Here is an 18,922-nt window from a genome sequence, read left to right as displayed (position 1 = left end):
AATTAAACAACGCATATTTAAATAACTTATGGTTCAAAGAAGAGATATTAAGGGAAATTAGAAAATATTTCAGACAGAATGATAATGAAAACATATTTCCATAAACATGTAAAAATCAAACATTATAAAAGGGCACTTATTAAACACATGCCATGTGCATCTTCGGCTTCCCTGGTAGCTCAGCTGGTAAATAATCTGCCTGCAATGTAGGAGACCTGGGTTCGATCCCTGGGTTGGGACGATCCCTTGGAGAAGGGAATGGCTACCCACTTCAGTATTCTGGCAAAGAGTTGGACATGACTGAGCAACATTCACTTTCACTTTCACATGTGCATCTTCTCTTGCAGCTTTTTTCCTGGTATTTTTTTCCTCTTCTCCTTCAGATTCAAACTTCTCAAGAAGAATGTTTATCTTCAAGTATCTGTATTTTTCATGTGTTCATCTCCTCCCCCTACAGTCCTCAATAGAAGGCTGTTTGGCTTGCAGTGTTCGCTCCACTGGCTTAGCCCTTACTGAGGGTCTCTGTGACCCCTGGTGCTAAATCCAGCAGAGATGCTTCAGTCTTCATCTCACTTGCCTCTTGGCAGCACAAATGCTGTTCTCTTCCCATTTGTTTGGTCTCTCCTCACTCTCCATCATGTTTGTGTCTCTCAAAGATCAGCTCAATGTCTTCCTTTCTTCCTTCTGCATCCCCTCTCCTTAGAGGAACTTGTCTACTCCATGTCTTCAATGACAATCCGTATACAAATGATCTCTTACATATATTCCCAGCCCAGATCCCTCCAACTCTGAATACCCACCCATAAATCTAACAGCCTCCTCGAGAACCTTCTCTCCGCTATTCCCCATGGCCTAACTCAACTGTTCACATCCAAACTCATGATCATGCTCTTCTAGCACAAATCCTCTTTTGAAATTCCTTCTTTCAGTAAATGGTGTCATCTTCCTAGCAGCAAGCCTAGAACCTGAAAGTCACCTGATATGTCCTTCTCTTTAAATACCTATATCCAATCTATCACTACCTCTTTATGGATTTAACTACAAACATCTCTCAAATAGTGTGTCATTACCATCTTGTCTCCCACCAACCCAGTCTGGTCCAGCCTCCCAGACAGTTTCCCTGAGCCCAGTCCATCCTGGGGTCACAGAAACTCATTACATCACGACCCATACCATGTCACTCTGTTTTGGTGGCTCTCCAAAGAAAGATAAAACTGTAATGTGGTTTAATACCCTGTCCCGATCTAATCTCTACCCACTTTCTAGCTTCTTCTCTGAAGCACACTCCCTCCTCTCTGTGTTCCATACAGTTGAGTTCTCTCTAAGTGTCTCATTCTGGCCACTTTTCCCTCTAACCACGTAACTTTTGCATATGCTTTCTCCTCTGCCTGACGTATGTTTCCCTCCCCTTTCTGCCATGTTAAGTCCTATTCAACCCCTCTATCTCTGTCAAGCATCATGTCCACATGTCCATCATGTTCCCTGACCTCCTTAACATGGTCAAATGCCCAATTGTCAGCCTCCATATCTCTTAGCATCCATTGCATCTGCAATTTTATCAATTTAATTTGAACAATGATATGATTTGGGTATGCCAGACTTTAAGTTCCATGAGAGCCAGAGGGCTTCCCTTGTGGCTCAGATGGTAAAGAATCTGCCTGCAATGCAGGAGACCTGGGTTTGATCCCTTCGTTGGGAAGATCCCCCGAAGAAGGGAATGGCAACCCACTCCAGTATTCTTGCCTGGAGAATCCCATGGAGAAAACCCTGGTGGTCTACAGTCTGTGGGGTCACAGAGTTGGACACAACTGAGTGACTATCACACACCCAGACTTTTAAGTTCCAAGACAGCAAGAACCATATCCTGTTCTCTTCATTTTTGGATCCTTAGTGCCTGGCACAAAGTTTGGGCACATAGTAGTGAAAAGGAGCAGGACCCTATAGTCCTTCCCCCCACCATGTTCCCTGCCTGCCTTTTGTCTGTAGAAAACCTTTAGCCAAAGGATAAGTTTAATCAGAGAACTGAGAAAATACAGAAGCAAAGGAAAACAATCAAATAGGATAAAATAATAATAACTTAAGTCAGTAAGCAAAGTTAAGGATCTTTAGTTTCTTTTCAAGGACTTTAGATAATATTCGAGTCATATCCTTGGAGCTGTCTTGTAGATACTGAAACCTGTAGATACAGGTGGAAGAAGTTAACTACATGAAGACCAGACTGTAGCCATGACATAAGGTGCCACAATTCCAAGAACTGGCCCCAGGGAAATGGGAGCAAATTGACCCCGGATCTGAAGATTAATTGTACTTAAAATAATCAAGATGGCACTGGTCAGGGACTTCCTGGCGGCCCAGTGGTTAGGACTCCACACTTCCACTACAGGGAATCCATGCTCAGTCGCTGGTCAGGGAACTAAGATCCCAAAAGCTGTGCGGTGCAGCAAAACAAACACCCAAAATGCTGCATGATCAATTTCAAGGTGACTGTGAGAGCTGACTGTAGCCCCCTCCCTAATACCTGTACAACCCTGAAGATCCCCTTTAAAAGCTCTTGCTCACTGCTTGTCAGTGGGAGGAGGATAAGTTGGCCTTTGGACAGGAGTCTGCCCTCCCTTTGGTTGCATACATCTGAAAAAAAGCCAACTTTCCTTTCCACTGACCTTGCCTCTTATTGGGTTTGAGCTCCGAGCACCTGGACCCACTTTCGCTAACAGATTTTGATGCAACGTGAGACTGAGCTCTCGCGATACCTGCCTGCTGGGGGTTTTCCCGAAAGGAAGCCGCCACCATGAAGACGCGCCAGGAAGGCTTCAAGGAGCCATTGCTCATGGCTCTCAGGCCCTGGGAGGAGGTTTGGGGGACATTCCTACCAGCTGCCGAAACCATTTGTTTCGGGGATCCTCCCTGTTTCTCCCCTGGTCGGCACTGGCCGCCAACATGCGCTTTCTTGGTGGAACGGAAGGACGCCTCAGGACGAGTTGAGGAGCTCCCAGACCCAGTAAGTCCACGGGTGTGCACCCGGATAACTTCTCTTTTGAGCTTGAAGTGCTATTTGGGCATTTTTGCCAACTGGTTCTGATGTATGTATGATGTTGGGGGCTGTTTGTGTTGGAAAGTGTTTCTTTGGGACTGCATATCCGTCATCTTCTCAGGGGATTTATGACAGTTCTTTCGTCAGGTGTGTGAGTGTGTATTCTGTTTGTGTGATTGGTATTCTTGTCTTTTGTGAAGTGGAAAATTCGGGTTCAATTCATTAGAAAGATTTTAGCTATGAAACTATGACTACAGAAAAAAAAAGATTTTTTGAACACGGGGTGGCCACCGAATGTTCTTCAAACTCCAAAAAAATTGGTTATGATGACAGTCATTTATTTTTGCATATGCAGTTAGAGAAAACATACTTTTTTTTTTTCTTCACAATTCTGACCCTGAGAGAAACAAAAATATGCTTAGGAGAAAGCTTGAAGTTAACTCTTGTCCTTGAAATACAAACACAGCTCATATTGAGACTTCAGACTTGGGTTTTTTAGTATAATTTTAAACAAAAAGAAAAAAGGAAAGAGGGCTTAGATTTATACACAATAAATGCATATTATTAAATATACATATTGTACCACATTAAAGAGAAATTGTGCTATGAAAAAAAATGTATGTTTTTAGAGGTTATTGAATATGTTCTTAAATTTGCCAATCAGAAGTGCTGGTATAACAGTTCAACTACTTGTTTCTTAGTTTTGTTAAGGCTTTAAAAGGGTTAAAAATTGTAATATGTAAAAATGATAAGGGATACATTTTACTATATAAAACAAGTAGGATATGTGTTGTCTGCCAGAGAAAATATAAAGGATGGAGATTTTGTTTTTTTTCCTTTGGCCCCACCGTGTGGCATGCGGGATCTTAGTTTTCACCAAGGACCAACCCTGTGCCCCTGCAGTGGAAGTTCGAAGTCCTAACCACTGCACCTCCAGGGAACTCCCTGGAGATATTTTTGTTGAAGGATAAAAGGAGAATAACTTTTGGGTGGGAAAAAAATGAGTGAGAAACTAAAATGGATATAGAAAGTATCCTTTTTTTGGTAAAGAAAAACAAAGTACTATGAGAAAGGAATTTTGGACACTTAAGATTGATTAAAATTAGATTGAATTTAATAAGGTAAGTGAATTTTGACGGTAAGCTGATACAGGGCAGCAATTTGGTTTTCTCTCTGTTACGAGAACAGTTTTCCTGGAATATTGTGCTGCTTTTGATAACAGATCATAAGTTTCTTTATCTAGGTAACTTTGAGTTTTCTAGAGGGCCCCTGAGGAATCTCAGAGAAAAATACTGTTAAGAAATTGACAGAATTCTAATGGAAAGCTGTTGTGTTTCTTTTAATCATACTTTTGACCCCAATGTTCACAATGGAAAAAATTGTTTAATGAAGTTATTACAAAGTATAACTACTCATGATGTGTATCATTGCTGCCTTTAAGTTTACTACTTAAAACACATGTACAATGTGTAAAGATTGGGTATAATCAATAAAATGTATGACCTATAAAATGCTTCCCTGTCAGCATACCTCGCTATGCTTGTTTGTTATGTCTAATTAGTTTTCTCGCAGTGTGGATGACTAGATAAATATATAAACAAAAAGTCGGCCTAGCACCGACGGACATGAATGGATCCAGAGCAGGCAAAAACTGAGCCACTCTGGCAACAGTGGAAAAACATATTGATTATCAGTGCTTTTTATGGGAAGATTTACAATTGAAAGGGGAAAATGGTAGAAGAAGTTTTCACATATTGAGGTATGGGGGTCATTCTGGCTTATACATGATTTAATTTGAACTTTAGGCTAACCAGGGCTTCCCTGGTGTCTCAGATGGTAAAGAATCCACCTGCAATGTGGGAGACCTGGGTTCGATCCCTGGGTGGGAGGATCTCTTGGGGAAGGAAATGGCAGCCCACTCCAGTATTCCAAATAGCCGGCTTATGGCCTATTAGATATACATTGTACATCTGCTTTAACCATTAAGAAGAAAATACATTCAGGGAATAATTCAAAGATGCATTTTGATTTTTATCCTCATCCGTAATATGTCTGCTAATTTTTAAGCATTTATCCAGGTGCTGTGACAAGACAATCAGACAGAGGTCATGTTTTCACTATACAAAATACTGATGCTAAACTTGAGACTTGAGATTATTTCCAACTCTGTGTCCATTCCCCAAATTAGGCAGGACTGCACCCCATTTCAGCAAAAAGGAACCAGAGCAGTCAGCACCCCACTGCCTCAAAGAATTGGGGAATACTGGAAGAGAAATGGAACTAAAACCAAGTTCCTCTGCCAACTTTATTATTAACTTTATTCAAAACTTTTATTCCATTTCTTGCTCTGTATCTGTCTCTCCTTAATCTTGAAGAGTGTCAAAAAGGGGTGGATTGAAAGGGAACAAGACCCTATGGTCCCCAACCCCACACGTCCTCTACCTGCCTTTTGTCTGCAGAAAACTTTAACCAGTTTAATCAGAGAATTGGGAAAATACAGAAGCAAAGGAAAACAATCAAACAGGACAAAATGATAATGGTTTAGCCAGTAAGCAAAGTTAAAGACCTTTAGTTTCTTCTCAATGGTTATAGGTAGTATTCTAAGCCATATCCTTGGAGCTGTGCTGTAGACACTGAAACTCCCACCAGATGGAAGAATTTAATTACATGAGGACCAGACTGCAGCCATGACATAAGGCGCCACAATTCTGAGGACTGGCCCCAGGGAAATGGGAACAAACCGACCCTGGAGCTGAAGATTAACTGTACTTAAGACAATCAAGATGACACTGCTCAGACCACTGCATGACCAATTTCAAGAGGACTGTCAGAGCTGACTGTGCTGTTTCTGCATGTAGCTCCTCCCTCCACCTAGAAAAGCTCTTGCCCACTGTCAGCGGTGGGGGAGTCGGCCTGTGGACAGGACTCTGCCCTCCCCCAGTGTTGCCAGCCTCTGAAATAAATAAAGCAAACTTGCCTTTCCAGCAACCTGACCTCTTTATTGGCTTTAGGGTGGCGAGCAGCTGGACCCAGTCTCAGTAACAGAAACCACTAAAATATTTGTTGAATGAATAACTTGAGTCATGATAAGGTCGTCTAGGATGAAAATAGGACTTGAAGTAGAGAAGACAATGGTGAAAGAAGACATGTCTTCAAAGAATAAAGGAGAATGAAGCAGGCAGTAAAGTGGCCAGGGGGGAGCTGAGGATCCCACAGACAGGGGTGGATGCACCCCGGGCGTGGGAGCATCCCCATACAGAGGTGGGGTGGTCTGGAGAATATAGAGTTAGGTGTGAACAAGAGAAAACAGACTTCCCAGAGATCTACCCCTTTGCCTGGGCCAGATTTTCTTCAGTATGAACAAGAAATGCTCTTCCTAGTCAGTTTTCAAAGAAGGTATGATTTTTCTTAGGGGAAGGAGGAAGTTGCTAAAGAAAGTTGTCAATGAAAATGGGCTAGACGGTGTACCTTCAGGCTGACCACAGCATTTTTGAAGATCTGCTATGGCCCTGCTCCTGAGAAATGGATAAACTTCCACAGAAAACCCTCCACTCCCCTGAGTCTCATGCAGCACACCGTTAGCAGTCTTTTTGATGCTGTATCAGACACAGAAAAGAAGACATCTGAGGCCTAAACGCAAATACTTTCCATGAAGACACATACCTTGGTCCATCCAGGAAACTGGATGAAGGTGTCCTGAGGCAAGTCTGAGATCCCGCTGGGAATAGTGAAGTTACCCACATAAAAGGTCGGGAGTGCGTAGGTAGGTGGGCTGTGTGCACGGGCTTTAGTGTGGTAGCCGCTGTCACGGCCATCCCAGGTCCCCAGGTCACTGCGTACTGCGTCCTCCATGTCCAGCGGGAAGATCTCCCAGTCGGTGAGGATTTCGGAATCAAGGGTCAGGTTAGAAACAAGACCCTGTAGAAGAGAAACAGAGTGATGAGCTGGGGGGTAAAGATGGGGGTGGAGAGAGGCTTCACGTGACTCTGTGTTCCAGCCCTGAATTCCTGGGAAAAGCACACTGGGATATGAAACACCAACAGCACATGAAACTCAAACTGTGTGTACATCAGAGTGACACAGATCTGGCTCGAGGCCAGAGCTTTAGACCCCAAATCCCCAGTCTTCAGTGTTTGGTTCAGAGACATGGCCAGAAGAGAGGAAATGATGGTTTTGAGGATGGGAGAGTGAATGGAGGTGGGGGGAGAATGCAAAGGAACACTTGGCCCACTGTGAAAGGATAGAAGGGTCTGTGACAATGATGGGGAGCCTGAGACCCACATTCTGAAGTGCTCTATTTGTCCGGTGGGGGCAAGGGCTTGGGGTGTCCGTGGCACCAGACACTGCATGGAAGCCTTTGTCCATGGCTCATCTGGCTTCCTCTTCACAGCCTTTCATGAGGGGAACTTTTCCATCCCAGTGGGATCCCACATTTGTTCTCCGACACCTCTCAATACCATGCCTCAGTGTCCCAATCAGTAATTCAATAAGCGTTAACCACGCAGCTGTGTGCCGGGCTCTTTGCTGGGTCCTGGGGACCGAGACACTTCCCAAGAGTCCCTGTCACTCTGTGGGTCAGTGTGGCCTATGATAGCCAAGCAGGACGGCCATTAAATAGTCTGACCACAGGACGGTAACAGGGACATTTCTTTTATACTGGAGACAAAAGTGGCCCCTGCATGACTGTTCTCTAAGAGTGTCACTGCTTTGCTTCAGAGAGGCCACCAGGAGGGTCAGGAGATAGCCCCAGACACCTGTCCTGTCGTGGGTGTTGCCGTCATTCCTGAGGTGCAGCCTTCCCTCCTCTAGCACGTGGTGAGCTACCCGAGAGGCAGCCTGTATCTCAACATCCTTGCCTTCCCCCAAAAGCACCGCATGGAGCACACACACACAGAGTATGAGCATAACAAACATTTACTGAACAGTGCTCTCAAAATGTACATCAGAAAAACATATTTGGACCAGACGCCTAGGCACAGACTAACCAAGAGAGGTGAGAGCAGTGCGCAGAGGGAAAGGCTTTCTAAAATTCAAGAGTTTGTCCACACCCAGAAAACAGCAGAACAAATGCTAAGTTGGCTTTGTTAGCAAAGGAGTGCCTTTTGCAGGCTCGGTGGGTTTTTTAAGCAAAGGAAAAGCATGGTGCGGTGGCTTCCTCCTCCTGTTTCTTGCTAAAGGATGACTGAACTCAAATGCAAGGGTTCTGTTTGCAAAGCTCAACTTTCTCATCATCTACAGAGGAAAACAGATCTTCAAAATAACCCAACTTCTAGGTTGCAAAACAAATCAGGTAAATTTACTCATCAAATTTGGCAAAGGGGGGGGGGTGGGCTTTTAAAAATTACTTCTATGTGGATTCCCTGGTGGTACAGTGGATAAGAATCAGCCTGCCAGTGCCGGGGACACGGGTTCAATCCCTGGTCCAGGAAGATTCCACAAGCCTCGGAGCAACCAAGCCCATGAGCCACGACTTCTGGAGCCCCTGTACTCTAGAGCCCACAAGCTGCAACTACTGAAGCTCATAATTCTTAGAGCCTGTGGCTCCACCAACAAGAGAAGCCACCGCAATGAGAAGCCCATGTGCTGCAACAAGAGCGTTGTCCCAACTAGAGAAAGCCTGTGCGCAGCAGCAAAGGCCCAGCACAACCAAAACAGAAAATTACTTCTATGTGAACAGGGCTGGAAGGAAAGAGTGTATGCAGGAGAGTCTTTATGTGGATTTACAGAAACTTCCCCAGTGACTTAGGCACAGTTCTGTCACCCTTTGAGTCTTACTCCCAACAGGGAGGCTGGGCCTACCTTGAAATCGTTGATAGACGGGCCATAGTTCACACGCCCCATATTCTCCACCAGGAGGTCCAAGGTGGCTCCAGCTTTCCCTGTTATGTTCAGGGTGAGCACAGATTCTCGTTCAAGGACTCCCTGGGCGACCTGTGAGTTCAATACCAGATGAGAATTAACCAGGGTGGGAGGGTCAGCAGAGGCAGCCTGCTCAGTCAGTTCCACACTCATTTTCCTACCCTGAAGTGTCAGCAGACTTGGGACAGAAATGCTCTGATGGCTCCTTTGCCCAAGTCCTCAGCCAGATGCCCAGGCTCCTGCAACCACTGCGTTCTACATAGGTGGATTGCCAGACTCAGCTCCCAGCAGGGAAGGGCTGAGGCTGATTTCCTTAGCTCTGGGATATTTTCCTGTATGTCTATTTCAATTTTTTTTTATTTTGTATTTATTATTATTTAAATGTTATTCATTAATTTTTAATTTTTGGCCATGCCTCAGAGTACACAAGATCTTAGTTCCCCAGCCAGGCATTAAACCTGCACTCCTTGCAGTGGAGTCACAGAGTATTAAACACTGAACTTCCAGGGAAGTCCCTTAGTTTTTAAATTTAATTTTTATTTTATATTGGGGTATAGTTGATTTACAATGTGTTCATTACAGGTGTACAGCTAAGTGGTCCAGTTGTATGTATACATATCAATATATGAATTCTTTTTCAGATTCCTTTCCCATATAGGTTATTACAGAGTACTGAGTAGGCTGTGCATCTATATTTAATAGGGGATGGAGGCAGAAATTCCAGGGGAAGATTTCTAATACAGGAATGTCTTCATGTGCTCATAGCAAAAAAAAGGTAGTAATAAAAAATAGCTTTTAAACAGCATGGAGACGGGACAAAATAAGACAAACGAGATAAAATCAGAGAGTTAGGTGGAGTAGTTTTACTTCAAAATACCTGATATGATACATTAACCACAAAGATGAAATAATAGAATGAGGGGAAATAGCAGGTATTTTAGCAGCAACACATTCCTAACTTTTTAAAATGCAAGATTCTTTAAAAAAAAAAAAAAAAAAAAGACTGTAAATCACTAAAATAACCCTCAAATTGGAATTTTAGAAATCGTTGCCATCAGTATACATACTCATAGTGTTTTAGACATTTGCTGCCACTCAAATTAAAACCACTCATGACAAGAGAATGGAAATATTTTCATTTAAAATTGTCTCTCACCTGAAACTACCACAACATTGTTAACTGGCTAGACCCCAATACAAAGTAAAAAGTTTGGGAGACATGGGAGATTGCTGTGGAGAAATAGAAGAAGCAGAGAACTAGTTCTGATACTTACTTGAATAACCTTGGGTGAATCAGTTCACTTCTCTGACCCTCAATTTCTTTCCTTTTGTGTTGTTTTTGAAGCATAGTCGATTTACAACGTTGTGTTAGCTTAAGGTGTCCAGCAAAGTGATTTCATTTTACATATTCTTTTCCATTATAGGTTATTATAAGATATTGAATATAGTTCCCTGTGCTATAGAGTAGGACCTTGTTTGCCCATTTCATCTATTAAAATCACTTCATCCTTTTTAAGAAAAATTAAAAAAAAATTTTTTTTTCTCAACAAACTTTCTTGGTTAGGAAAAATCTTTCACGTGTTTATTTCACACGATTGTTTCAGTGAGAGGAATGGAAATCCTATAACTTTATGTTTACTTTGTATGAAACCAAAGCGTTTGTATCTCTTAGCTCTAATTATCATGAACAGCCCTTCAGAATATAACTTCTCATGTAGGATGAAGACCCTAAGTTAAATGACTCATCTGGTGTGTACGAAACAGACCCTGCCATCCAGGAGCAAAGAAGACATGAATGACACGCAGTGTCAGTCAAAGGGGATGGCCCTGGACTAGGGGGGTGGCCAGGAAGTTCGGACGGATGAGGGGGTGTATACCTCAGGTGGGTGGCATGCAGGTGAGGCTACATCAGCCAGCAAGGGGAACAGCTCAGGAGCATCGCGAGGAGGGTGGAGCCTGAGGATGGGAAGGCAGCAATGGCCCTGACTGTCATGTTACTGAGGTAGGAGATAGATGGGCCCTTGGGTTGGACATCTGGTGTTTGTCAAGTGGGGTCAAACTGAAGACACTCCGAGGACAAAGCTAGTGGCAGAAGCCGACCTCTGCTGAAGAGAAGAGATAAGGTGGCCACTCTTGAGGTCAGGGAGAACTTCCCTGTCAGTACCTGTAAAGGCAGACTCCTTGGGGGCCACAACATGCCCCACCATGACAAGTGAGGACGTGCACCCAGAGGCCCCTGCAGTGGGATCCATTTTAGCAAAAAGTTAGCATGCATGTTGGGGAAGGCCCGAGGACAGGTCAAGTGTGAAAAATGAAACAATAATCACCTCTTTACTACACCCCTCATTCAGGACACCTGCTGTCCTCTCCAGGTGTGTATTTCTGCCTCGCTTCAGTCTTCTATTTGTGTTTGTTTATTTATTTTTGTATTTTGGTCCTGCTGTGTGGCATGCAAGACAGTTCCTGGATCAGGGCTCAAACCCAGGCCCTGGCAGTGAAATGCTGACTCCTAACCACCAGGCAACCAGGGAACTTGGATAAACATGCTGTTTCTCTGTGTGCTGTCCCACTTGCTGTGCTATGTCCCTAAGAATAAATTTGCTACCTGTTTTTACAGTTTTTGCCCCCTTGAAACATTCTTGCTTTCAAACAGGGGAAAGAGCCAGGAGAACTTTGCCCGTAGCCCCTGGTGGCCTAGCGGCTAAGATTTCTGCTTTTCATCCAGGCTACCCAGGTCCAGTTCCTGTGCAAGGAATAAGATCTCTCCTCAGGACTGCTTACTGCTGTCTCTCTGAGATCATTACCAAGTGCAACCCACAACTCTCCTCCCCCGTAGGGGCCGATACACAAGTTCAGAGAGAATTCTTACCCCATTCACAGAGACATAGGCCCGGTCATGGACGCCATTGGATGGTGAAGAGAGGGGTGTAGGGTTGCTGCAGTCTTCAGGGAGTGTTGTTCGGTACAGCACAAATCCAAAGTACTGGTTAGAGAAGGATGCACAAAAAAGACATCACTCTTGCAGTTCATCTTAGGAGAACTGGGTCACCCTCCATTTGCGTGAAAGCAATGTTTCTAAAACTACAAGAATGAAATGCTTCCCCAGCCTCGGCAAATATTCTGTCTGAAAGAAGAGAACTGGCTTCAGTTTTCAGATCACAGACTAACCATCACAGCAGCAAACTGCAAGGAAGCCTGGAGGCCTTTGTCAAACATCCCCTCCCCTCCCACAAGAAGGAACCAGACTCTGGAACACATTAGGTGATGTGCCAGAATCACCTGGGGGGGTCCCGTCACAGATCAAAAGGTTACTGCTGTTGTTACCTCAAACCAAAACCAAAGACAACAAAAACAAACGGTAAACAGCAACAGAGTGCTCTGTAAAACATTCTCCAGCTTCTTGGGCTAAATCTGCTCTAACATACAAAACAAGAGTCAATCAGAAACTATTTCAAGTGGAGGCGAAGGGGAAACAGGCGGCGAGAGACAGATGGAGGTGGGGGTGAAATGTGTCTCTAAATGTGCCTCAGAAAGTACTTTGAGATGCTGGGACCCCTGGTCGGAAAGGAAGCCTCCAAACACCAGCCTGGGTGAATGGCTTCCTGGGTAGTCATTAGCTGGGAGAGCTGGACAAATCAAGTCATACAGGAGAATCCAAATGGAAACCCAGCAGAAAACAAAGTTTCCCACTCCTCAGCCCTGAATGCAAGAAAGTGCAGCCCAGCAAAGGGGAGAGGTGATATGCAGGAGCGGAAGGAAAACGCTAACCCATGTTCCTGTGTTGCAGGAAAGTGCTGAACTCAAGAAATGCCACTGTCATCACCCAAACCTTCAAGCACAAGGATGCCTCCCTTCCAGACCCCCAAATCCCATCTCTTGTTTCTTTTTTTCTTTTGAATGGAGCAGAGTGGTGAGTCCTAGCTCAGAGACTCGGGGTTTCCAGGAGGGGAGCAGAAGGTGAGATGCTCCCTGCAATGGCAAAGTAGAGGACTCCAGGGATGGGGCGGATGGGGGAGGCAGCTGCAAGGGTACCAAAGCTGCACCCCATGCCCTGCATCTGCGCCCGCCGAGAGGTTTGCTGGAAGTAAATCTACGGCCTGTCCCAGATCTGAAGCAGTCAGGGCCCAGGAGCCACGCCTCATCTGAGAGCACTGCCTTGGCCAAAGGTGAGACAGCAGAAAGGGTCTGAGAGAAAGCAAGGACACTAACCTGGGATCCACTTCCCAGCTTCCCACTGCTCTGAGTTGTGTCTTACCTGATGCGCTCCGACCCTACTCGGAGAGGACAGGTAGATGGAGACATGGATGTACAACCAGTGTGTGTTAGAGCCAGAGAAAGAACACTACCCAATGCTCTTAAAAAAGCGAGGGGAGCTGAATTAAGCATTTTTATTTATCACAAAGCAGTACTGCTGGAGTGAAATCACAAATATAACAATAGTAACTGGAAGTAAAATAAGCTAAAGCAAGATCAAATGTGCTGTTATTATATCACCCTCCAGAAGGTGATCTCCTCAGACAGTCAGAAAGGAGCCCCTAGATAATTTTCCATTTCAAAACCCAGAGCTGAGATCTTAACTAAATGATCAAACAGAACGCTGAACTAAAGGCACCAAGTGATCCTACGACAGTACCCCGAGAAGAACACACCACTGCTGTTGTGCGTGCGCCAAAAATGTTTCACTGAATCTAACCAGTGAGGCGTGGGCTACAAAACTCAGAAACTGTCTGAACTCTTCAGACATGACCATGTCACTAGAGAGAGAGGGAAAACAGACTCAGGAACTGTTGCAGATGAAAGCAGACTAAATGCATTGTGTGATCATGGACTGGCAACTGGACTGAAAAGAGATAAGCTAAAAAGGACATTACTGGAATAAACTGGGATACCTGATTGCAGAATGTATATTAGATAATAGGACTGTATCCCTGCGAGATTTCTTAAGGGTGATCATTATTTGTGATCATGTAGGATAATGTCCTTCTTAAAAATATATGCTCTAATATTTAAGAGTGGAAGTATCATGATGTTGACAACTACCTCAAATGCTTAAAAAAAAAAACAAAAAGCAGCTGATTCTGAACCATACACACGAGAAAGAGAACGCAAATGAAGCAGCTGTTAACACTTGATGGATCTAGGTTAAAGCTCTATGGGTGCTGCACTATTCTTGCAAGTTTTCTAACATAAAAAGTTGGGGAAATTTTACAATAAAGATGGAGCTGTGCCTGGAGATTACACACACACACACACACACACAACCATGCACTCTGTTCTTTTTCTCTGCAAAGGCAGGAAAAAGAATCTCTAATAACCTAATTAATCTATCAAGAACACAGTCCCTATATCTTGGAACTGAGAACAAACAACTGTCTTTTTTTGAGTAATAAAACAGTGGTTTTACTCTGATACCTAATCAGATGAATTATATCAGACTTATACTCCATGTATAACCTGCAGAGAATTGTGCTAAAGCAGGTTATACATGTCTGATAAGAAATGGGGGTGGGGAGAACAGGAAAGGTCAGCCACTTGCAGCAGGCAGAGCTAGAGCCTGGAGGTCCGAGGTGACTTCACGTGGCGTCTGATGTATCTGCCTACCATTTTGGTCCCTGTGTTCAGAACAGGCAGTGTAGAAAGCACATATTTTTGAGGGTAGAAAAAAGGTTAAAGCATTACCTCTGAAGCCCTACCTGTTTCACATCGATGAATGTCAAGGGATAAACACTTTTTATGGGTCCAGAGGGACACAGGATGTTGAGAGCATCCTCCACTGTCTTTAACTGAAAAGAAACAAAAACAGCATTCACTCGCTGTCACCCCTCACTTAATCACAGTAGAAATAATGTCATCATCAGAGACAGCAGATTTGACCAAGCCCCTAAATAAAATGAAATGGTTTGAATTCCACCCAGGGCTGTCCCACAGTCACCTTCAATCAGTTCTATCCAGTCCCTAACTCTGGATGAAAAATAACAGATGACATTGTAAAAAGAGTTTCAAACATACCTATTCACAATCACAACCTCCTGTATAGAAAAGGCCCATAAGATGCATGAAAACCAAGACTCTGTAAAGCCTTCCCACCACCTCCAAGTGAAGTAGCCCCAACTGTGCCCTCCTCTGAGCTTGTCAGCAGCACATTGCCCACGCCTGTATCACCTCCCACTTGTTTACCCCACTGCACTCCTTGTGGACCATCAGCTTCTTTTTTTTTTTTTTTTCCAGTACTTTATTTCTGTACGTGCTCACCGCCAATGTCCAGCATATAGTAGACACCCAATTAACACTTTTTATATTCAGCCTAAATGACTGTGTTTTCTTGTAGCCCATGATGTTTACTCTGATGCACAGAACAACCCTGGGTGCCTCGCCAAACTCTCGGAGAGACCTCCCTGTACCCACACACCTCACTGAGTCCTCACAAAACCGGGCAAGGAAGGCAATACTGTCCCTTGTTAGGGAGGAGGGACTGGGGACTCAGAGGAGTCCACTGGAGTCACGGCCCAGACGGGATTTGTAGTTAGGTTTGGCTTCAAACCCAGGGCTTTCCCCAGCATGAAACTGGTTAGGAATTTTATAAACGCTTTTTAGGGCTACCTCACCGATAGGTAGCATGGAAGAAAAAAAAAAACCCACTCGGACAACTCAAGGAGCTCATGGTGAAAGCTTTTATCCTATATAACTATGATCTACATAAACATCATTCACTATTTTAAAAAATTAATTATTCACTTATTTGGCTGCACTGGGTCTTAGTTGCAGCATGTGGGATCTAGTTCCCTGACCAGGGATCAAACCTTGGGCCCCCCACATTGGAAGCATAGAGTCTTAGACACTGGACCACAAGGGAACTCCCAAACTTTACAGTTTTATGTCAATTTGCTGTCTTCAATTGTATATATTTAGTTTCTGGTCTCACAATTCTCCTTCCTGGTAAACAGAATGTGCTTTGGTACTAAGGTGGCTTTGTTTTAGCAATACTGTTTAAAACATTTGCAGTTATTTTCTGTTGCATAAAAATAAACTTTTCACAGCTTAAAAAGACACAAACCAAACTCTTCCTTAAGTAGCAGTAGCAATGAACCAGTAGAAGGTACTCCCTTTACAAATGTGATTAAAGTCTGATTAATCTAAAGCAAGATTCCTATCAGGCAGAGAAACCGCATTCTTTGTAGAATGTAACACACATATCTGACACTAGGTGGAAAATGTTACAAGAGCTCAACCAAACATCAAAGGGCTTCACGAGTGGAAACATTATACAATCATGTTTGGCATTTTGCTTAAAGATAAAAACTTATGATGCTATTTTAGCATATCAAGATTCTTAAGAAACGTGTAATTTTTTTTTCTTGTTAGTTAACCCAGGTAGGAGTTAGGGATTATCAGAGGGGAAAACCTGAAGATGGTCAAAACAAATTGCCTTGGCCTTACGTCACTCCTGACTATCAAATGAAGCCTCTCCTCTTTTTCTCTTTCCCTAGAAGAAAAAGTTCTTCGCTAATATTTATGAATCATTTCTAGCTTTCCCACTCGATGTCCCAATTAGCATACAAGCCACAAGCCATGAGGACATGATTTTACTTTTTTTCCTGAAGACGTGGTTTTGAGATGGAGGGGAGTGTATCATTTAGAGTTAATGTTTGTGGCTTTTGAGAACTCCTTTTAGAAAGGGAGAATTATAGAAATGAATGTCACTAGCCATAACAATAAGGTTGCCTGTTATTCCTGCAAGGGTTCCTAACACTGGTTTTGACACTGATGATGGAAACAAAATGATCTACGAATGCCCGCTCACGCCTGATGCACTCACCCTGTCAGCATCACACACGGCATTTCACAGCCTGTGTCCCCGTTTTCCCAGAAACATCACCCACCCCATCAGTCTCACAGAAAACAAGTTCACAAAAAAATAAGGAACCGATTGCCGGCCTAACACTTTGACTCATGACTGCTGAATTCCACTTCCTTACTCTCAATGTTTCTGTCAGTTTTTTTTCTTACCTTTTTCAGAGCAACTTTTCCATATGCAAACTTTGGTGTGGATGGGGGGATAGGACCTTCCGGTATTTTTGCAAACTATAAACCACAGTGGAAAAAAGAAAAGAAAAACGGCTGTTAAACTCTCAGAAACACATCTCTACAATTCATGTTTCAAAAGAATGATCAAAGGTTCAAACAGTGCCAGTGATTTTTGGAAAGGCAAAGGAACCAAAAACTCCCTCCAAAACAGAATTCTAAGCATGCGTCTGTGTATGTCTGTGCTTTAAGCTCCAGGAATCATTCAAATAATTATATAACAAAACACCTGAAAACAGAAAGTGGAAACAAGTAGACTAACATGACATTGTAAATCAACTATCAGTTCAGTTCATTCGCTCAGTGGTGTCTGACTCTTTGCGACCCCATGGACTGCAGCACGCCACGCCTCCATGTCCATCACCAACTCCTAGAGCTTACTCAAACTCATGTCCATTGAGTCGGTGATGCCATCCAACCATCTCATCCTCTGTTGTCCCCTTCTCCTCCCGCCTTCATTCTTTCCCAGCATCAGGGTCTTTTCCAATGAGTCAGCTCTTCACCTCAGGTGGCCAAAGTATTGGAGTTTCAGCTTCAGCGTCAGTCCTTCCAATGAATATTCAGGACTGATCTCCTTTAGGATGGACTGGTTGGATCTCCTTGCAGTCCAAGGGATTCTCAAGAGTCTTCTTCAACACCACAGTTCAAAAGCATCAATTCCTCGGCTCTCAGCTTTCTTTATGGTCCAGTTCTCACATCCATCTATGACTACTGGAAAAACCATAGCTTTAACTAGATAGATCTTTGTTGGCAAAGTAATATCTCTGCCTTTTAATATGCTAAGTTGGTCATAACTTTTCTTCCAAGGAGCAAGCATCTTAATTTCATGGCTGCAGTCACCATCTGCAGTGATTTTGCAGCCCCCCAAAATAAAGTCTGTCACTCTTTTCATTGCTTCCCCATCTATTTGCCATGAAGTGATGGGACCAGATGCCATGATCTTAGTTTTCTGAATGTTGAGTTTTAAGCCAACACTTTCACTCTCCTCTTTCACTTTCATCAAGAGGCTCTTTAGTTCTTCGATTTCTCCATAAGGGTGGTGTCACATCCTGGAATGCGAAGTTAAGTGGGCCTTAGGAAGCATCACTACAAACAAAGCTAGTGGAGGTGATGGAATTCCAGTTGAGCTGGAATTCCTAAAAGATGCTGCTGCAAAAGTGCTGCACGCAATATGCCAATGAATTTGGAAAACTCAGCAGTGGCCAAAGGACGGGAAAAGGTCAGTTTTCATTCCAATCCCAAAGAAAGGCAAGGCCAAAGAATGCTCAAACTACTGCACAATTGCACTTGTCTCACACACTAGCAAAGTAATGCTCAAAATTCTCCAAGCCAGGCTTCAACAGTACGTGAACTGTGAACTTGCAGATGTTCAAGCTGGATTTAGAAAAGGCAAAGGAACCAGAGCTCAAATTGCTAACATCCATTGGAACATCAAAAAAGCAAGTGAGTTCCAGAAAAACAACTACTTCTGCTTTATTGACTATGCCAAAGCCTTTGACTGTGTGGATCACAGCAAACTGTGGAAAATTCTTCAAGAGATGGGAATACCAGACCACCTGACCTGAGAAATCTGTATGCAGGTCAGGAAGCAACAGTTAGAACTGGACACAGAACAGACTGGTTCCAAATCGGGAAAGGAGTACGTCAAGGCTGTATATTGTCACCCTGCTTATTTAACTTATATGCAGAGTACATCATGAGAAACGCAGGGCTGGATGAGGCAAAAGGTAGAATCAAGACTGCCAGGAGAAATAAACTATACACCAATGAAAAAAATTTTTAAATGCTACCATTAAAAACAACGACAACGGGGGCTTCCCTCGTGGTCCAGTGGTAAGGAATCTGCCTGCCAATGCAGGAGACAATGGGTTTGATCCCTGTGGTCTGGGAGGGTCCCACATGTCGCAAAGCAAACAAGCCCATGCACCCCAGGTATTTGAGCCAGTGCTC

General features: G+C 43.7%; 1 protein-coding gene across 1 annotated transcript in view; it reads right to left on the bottom strand.

Annotated features, from left to right (window-relative positions):
• GLB1 (galactosidase beta 1) overlaps positions 1-18,922 on the bottom strand; it is a 101,718-nt gene that overhangs the window by 13,701 nt on the left and 69,095 nt on the right. The window contains exons 11-15 of the mRNA XM_043443159.1: positions 16,898-16,972; positions 14,584-14,673; positions 11,760-11,873; positions 8,831-8,962; positions 6,695-6,949 (exon numbers count right to left, since the gene is read on the bottom strand). Of these exons, the coding sequence (XP_043299094.1) occupies positions 6,695-6,949; positions 8,831-8,962; positions 11,760-11,873; positions 14,584-14,673; positions 16,898-16,972 (666 nt within the window). The remainder of the gene's footprint in view (positions 1-6,694; positions 6,950-8,830; positions 8,963-11,759; positions 11,874-14,583; positions 14,674-16,897; positions 16,973-18,922) is intronic.

Source organism: Cervus canadensis, chromosome 22 (assembly GCF_019320065.1).
Source record: "Cervus canadensis isolate Bull #8, Minnesota chromosome 22, ASM1932006v1, whole genome shotgun sequence".
Lineage (NCBI taxonomy): Eukaryota > Metazoa > Chordata > Mammalia > Artiodactyla > Cervidae > Cervus > Cervus canadensis.
The sequence above is the reverse complement of the archived record's forward strand: the minus strand, read 5'-3'. Positions and strand labels throughout refer to the sequence as shown.